This window comes from Poecilia reticulata, linkage group LG2 (genome assembly GCF_000633615.1).
Source record: "Poecilia reticulata strain Guanapo linkage group LG2, Guppy_female_1.0+MT, whole genome shotgun sequence".
Lineage (NCBI taxonomy): Eukaryota > Metazoa > Chordata > Actinopteri > Cyprinodontiformes > Poeciliidae > Poecilia > Poecilia reticulata.
Window position 1 is genome coordinate 17,127,724 of NC_024332.1, and position 5,785 is coordinate 17,133,508.

A 5,785-nucleotide genomic window follows, 5' to 3' on the forward strand; every position below is an offset into this window, starting at 1 on the left:
CCCCCTCCACCCCCAACACACACACACACGTTTTATTAAATGTTCAACTGGTCTGCGTCAAGCTCTGTGAGGAGGATGAAAGGGAGGAAGTGGTCGGCGGAGATGCGCAGGTGCACTGTGACTAATGTGTGATCAGTGATTTTTTTTTTTTCTTTTTCCTCTCGAGACAAGTCACAAGGAGCACTGAATGGGGGATTTATTGGTGCGTGCTGTTGAAGGGGATGGCTGTTGTCATTAAAACGGAGGGTTTTCCCTTATTCTTGCGCCGAAACGGGAAGCTGAAAGTGGAGAGCGACTATATATGAAAAACAAAAATGAAAAAAAAAAAAGCTTAGCACAAAAACCTTGTAAGCTTCGATTGGTCGCTGACATATAATTTTTGTTGAACATTTTTAGATATCGTCTCCCTGGCAACAAATGGGTTTAACGCCAAATGTGTGGGTGGGCATTTCTTTACCATAAGAAACCCAACACTGTTAAACAATTAAAACTGTCATTAATGATCTGACTACACAAGGTTTTTTCTTCTAGCGTGCATGAGATGCAAAGAATTTCTCCATGTAAGCTTTTCTCAAACTTTTATCTACAAATGAAGGATTTGGTGGAATTTAAAACTTGCCAAATAAAAGTTGCGCGGCATGAATCAGACTGCAGACACTGATAATAGTTTGTCTTTCTGATTAAAATGTTTCGAGGCTTTTGAATTTTTGTGTTCACACTTGCAAAGTTTCTTGAATTGCCAGACGTGTCCTTGCTGCAGGAAATAGGTGCTTATGTTGCTTTGTGATTCCACTGCGACTAAGTTTGATTTTATGTGATACATCAACACAAAGTAGCTTGTAGCTACAAAGTGGTAAAACCTATGTGAAACATAGTGGTGGCAGTGTCATGCTGCGGGGGAAATGTTCGGTACAACACAGTATTTCTTTTTCTTTATTAGCCATGTTTTTTTGTTTTTGTTTTTTTTTTTTAACTTTGATTTTAATATCATTGAAGTCAGGCCACAAACATCCAGCAACTTTTTACCCAACAGACATGAACGCCCAGTCATTAAACTCGGCTAAAGACAGCAAGGACTTTAGAAGGAGCTTCTAAATTTTGTTTCTGTTTTCTAAATCAGTAAAATGGAAAGCATTCAACCGAAAAAGTTAGAAAACCTGCACATCCTTCTGTCATTAAGGAAAACATACGAGACCGTTTTTTGGACCTGCAGTAATAATTGAAAATATTCAATTGAAAATATTGCTCGTTTACGTCACACACAAAAAAAAAATTACAACAAAGTTTAGCATTTTTGATTTGAGAAAACACGGCTTCTGAGTGGTTCAACTTAGTGATTTTTGACGCACACTCCAAAACGTTTTGACACCACTGGTTTGGGTCAAAGCACAACGATGTGAGATAAATTCAACTGCAAATTTTCAGCTTAACTTAAATTGATCTCCAGATTTCTTTCATCTCGCTGTATTTTACAACGGAGAAGGGAGTAAAAAGTCAGTGACTAGATGTTGAAAGTTGTTTGAGAAATCTCCCCCAAGAAACTGTTTTACTGCAAAAGGGACTTGCAGAACACCAACTACTGCTTTGTGTTGGTTCGTCATGGAAAATCCTTATAAAGTACATTTAAGTTTGTTGTAACATCAATAAAGTAAACATGAAAAGGACGTGAATAATTTCTTTCAGTGTTTTTTTTTTTTGTAATTGGTATTTTTTTTTCTTGGCTGGGTAGACTCGAGTGCTCCCAGACAGCTCACAGTGCTCATTAATAAACCAGCAGCGAGTCAGAGACGGCCTTGCAGTACCTTTCTGTCCTCTACCAGCTCTTACTCCCTGTTTTCCCTCTGCTCCCGTTCCAGGAGTAGCTGCTCCCGCCCTTCCCCCCAGCCAGCCGAAGGACAGGCCACACCAGCCGAGCCTCTTCTCAGGTGACCGTGGCCTTAAGGAGCCGAAGAGGGGGCCCCCATCGCCAGCCCCGGAGCTCTGCGTGGGAGGCGTCCCTCCCCTCAAACCTCGTCGCCATAGTGACACGGACAAACCCAAGGGCAAGCGGCCGTGCAAGACCAAGCACACGGGCCAGCGAGACAGAGAGAGGGAGCGGGAGAAGAGGAAAGAGGCCGCTCCCACCAGCCCCGGCCAGCGCTCGGCGCCTGATCTGGGATCAGCCGAGGACGACAAGGTGAGCGCTGATAGGGGGAGTCGGGCTGCGATGCGGCCGTCTGGATGTTTTGCAGCAGAGGAGTGTGTTTCTGTATGCCTGTCGGCGCCTCTCATTATGCAGCTGGGGAAGGGAGGGAGGGACAGAGGAAGGAAGTATGTTTACAATGTTTAGAGGGCTGCTGGAGCTTTGACCTCCCCGTGCCCTTTGCGACTCCCTGAGGAGGCCCCGCTCGCTCGCTTGCTTGTGTTTGTGTGTGTGCGCTTCTCTCTGGCCTTAATTGTCGAGCGTGTGTCATCAGGGCTGTTTTTGTGTGTGTGTGTGTGTGTTGTTTTTTTTTTGTTTTTTTTCTGCGTGTGAGCCAGCGATGTGAGTGTCCTGCGTGTTGGTGAGCATTCCTGACAACAAAACCCCGGAGCAATTTGCATCTCGCTGCGTCCTGAGTGAGTGTGAGGAATGTGGCAGCCATGGTGGAGCACATGACGCTCATAAGGGGGAGGAGGAGGACAAGGAGGGGAGGGAAAGGAGTAGAGGGGAAAATTGAGGGGAAAAAAAGAGGAGTCTAGGCTTTTTTTTTTTTTTCGCCTGTGCTGCTTCCGTCCCCCCTTCTCCTCCTCAGGCTGACAGCTGCTCCGACATGGAATTCCACTGAGAGGGCGACGCGCCGCTCGCACGCACTCACACAAGAACGGGCAGGCAGCTCCCACTGCTCTGTGAGGGCTCTGCGATTAAAGGAAAGGGGCAAGGCGGCCTTTAGCGTTCAGGGTGTGAACGCTGGCTGTGAAAGATGTCTTTTTTTTTCCTCTCTCTCTCATTAATGGACGATGTAACCTCCAAACGCAATTTAGATAAGTCTTGAAAGCTTCAGAGGGTGGAGCTACAAAACCTATAGTTTTTTTTTATTGTTTTTTTAAAAAATAAAAGTGTGGCTATTTATTTTTTTGTATCTAACACACATGCAGAATTCTCTTTACATTTCTGTGGTTTCGTCCGCTTGCCCTTGACTGTCCCTCACACTTTCCCTCTCCTCGTCTCCCGTCAGCCGCCCGAGCAGCGCAGCGCTCCAAGGAAGAAAGCCGCCTCTCCTAATCACTATCCCTGCTCTCCGCTGAAGCCCTGCTCCCCCGCCGCACTCTGCCCGCCCGCCCTGCTGCCCCAGGCGAACGTCAGAGCTCCGCCGGAGGTGCCGCCGGGGCTGCACAGGACCCCCCCTCTGGAGCCCTCCGCCGTGCGCCCCATCCCGCCCGAGGCCAGGCGGTTGATCGTGAACAAGAATGCCGGCGAGACTCTGCTTCAGAGAGCGGCGCGGCTCGGATACGAGGTAACACGCTTCACTTGGCTCATCCTCCCTCCTTATCTCTCTCTCTCCCTTTTTTTCTTCTTCCATGTTTTACGCTCTTACACTTCATCTCCCCCGAATCTCGGCCCTCTTTTCTTAAATTGAACTCATTTTCTTCCCCGACTGTTCCTTTCTACGACTCCGACAGACGCTACTCTGGCGTTTTTTTTTTTTTTTTGAGAATCCTTCCTCTCTCACACATCTCCTATACTACCTCTTTCTAGCTTCTTTTTTCATTTGCTTTTTTTTCTCTCATCTCACCTTTACTCACATTTTCTTCCTCACATGCTCCATCTTATTACTCTCCTCGCCTGCTACTCTCCTCCTCTCTCTCAGGTTTCCACCGTCTCCCTCTCTCCCCCCCCCCTTCCTTTCCTCTCGGCGCTCTCTTTCTCTTCCTCTCTTTGTGACTCAGATTGTCGTTGGCACCCCCCTTCCCCTTCCTCCCTCCCTCTTCTCCTCCTCCTCACATGTGCACTCGCTCACACACAAACACACCGCCGCCTCCCCTCCTCTCGCCTCGCACCGCTCTCACATCTCATTAATTCTCCGCGAGGCGAAGTGTGACACACACACACACACGCACGCGCACAGGCACACGCGAATGAGCGCAGGCAGCATGAGGGATCGTTATACGGAGACGGATGCTCGCCAGCTTCTCTCTCTCTCGCTCTCTCTCTCCGGCATCGGGGAGGTTATTCCTCCGTCTTTGTGCGGAGCTGCCGATCATTCTTATTCCAGCGGCGCCACCAGGGGGGCAAGGGGGTTTCTTCTGCGTATATCATCGCATGTAAATATGAATTTAAGGCCAATATCCGTTTATGTGAGTTGCGACATTCATCGAGAGCGTTGTTGTGTTTTTTTTTTATGTGCCACCCCACCCCACCTCTCCCGATCTGGTCACCTCTGTTAAAACTTTCTCATTTTCCCACTTGTTCTCTGCACATTGTAAAGAAAATAGGGAACGTGTGAGTTTTTGGATGTTCCTCGTCTAATTTGAGAGTTCTTGGCACATCGCTGGTGTTGGCAGGTCTTATAAATTGATGCGGCTCATGTCGTTCCTCTACTTTGTTTTAATAGTGCCCGACCGCAGTCTGTGTGGTTGGTTTGTTTGTTTTTGTTTGTTTATTAGAACAAATGTGAAGTGTAAATTGATCCAGTCCAGATTTGGGTTTCAGATGCAGATTTCTAAAAAAGTTGCTATCTAGTGGTTCCTGTTTGCCAACAAATGCACGCTGATGATATGAACCGAGTCCAGGAACGACAACAAAATTTTCACTTTGCGATTTTTACAAAATATAAAGAGCAACATAGTTAACCCTGCGTTGTTGGTGTGTAATTGAATCAGTTTCATCACAAGAGGCAAATCGATCTGATTGGCTGCACTGCAGAAAATACACGAGGCTAGCTCGTTTTGACAGATCTTATACGGATTCTCTACCGCGATCCCTTTCACAAACCTCTTCCATATGCTTCCTGAATTTGCCGTAGAGTTCTGGAGTACGGCTCCAACGTGTTCCTGCAGCCGTGCAAAACAAAAGCAAACGCCGGTGTTGGATTACACGCGAGGAAAGAGAGAGAGAGAGGTAGATCAAAAGAGATGGACGTACCTGAAAGTACGTGTGGAAGGAAGCTGGTGTTCCGGAGGGTGGATTTCATCTCAACTCACTACGCTTCCTCACAAAATGGCAGAATAAATAAAAAACTGACCATGAGGTGTTCTAAAGGTGGCAGAACATATATAACGGGAGTTAATTTTTACAATAACATCTTGCTACGTGCTTTATAAATCGCAAGCCAATTAAATTTCACCGAAGCACAGCGCTGCAAGTCAGTGTCGACAGGACACGCAAAGAAGCAATAGAAAACTTGCTCAGGGCACAATTGAGATAACTATTTAAAACATAATTGTCAAGTGCTCAGCCTGCCCCTCAGGGCTATGACGCCCTGGGCAGTGAGCCATATCGACCTCATCTGTTCCCATGTGTGTTTGCGTGCGTTAGTTTTGGGGGAGGGGCGACTGTGGAAACCGGTATCTTCGTGCCACGCTCGTTCCTGCCTTGCTTTATAGTTGCGCATGTTAGTTGGACACATTTATGGTGATGAGGGAAGTGTGTGCGGGTGATTATGTGTGTGAGGCTGAATGGAAGAGAGCAGGAGTGTGAATGAGAGGTAAGCACTGGGAGTATAATCGCGTTCTAATGGCCCTCTAATGTGCCGTGGTGACTGTGGTTAGCAGCGGCGGCGGCTGTTTTTCTCCCTGGCTTTCCGCGCGCGCGCACACACACACA

The 5,785-nt window shown here is 47.3% G+C and overlaps 1 protein-coding gene across 3 annotated transcripts in view; it reads left to right on the plus strand.

Annotated features, from left to right (window-relative positions):
- Window positions 1-5,785, plus strand: part of bcor (BCL6 corepressor) — a 47,704-nt gene that overhangs the window by 29,158 nt on the left and 12,761 nt on the right. For all 3 annotated transcript variants that reach the window (XM_008433875.2, XM_008433883.2, XM_008433891.2), the window contains 2 exons: window positions 1,857-2,176; window positions 3,198-3,476. In XM_008433875.2, coding sequence (XP_008432097.1) covers window positions 1,857-2,176; window positions 3,198-3,476 — 599 coding nt within the window. The remainder of the gene's footprint in view (window positions 1-1,856; window positions 2,177-3,197; window positions 3,477-5,785) is intronic.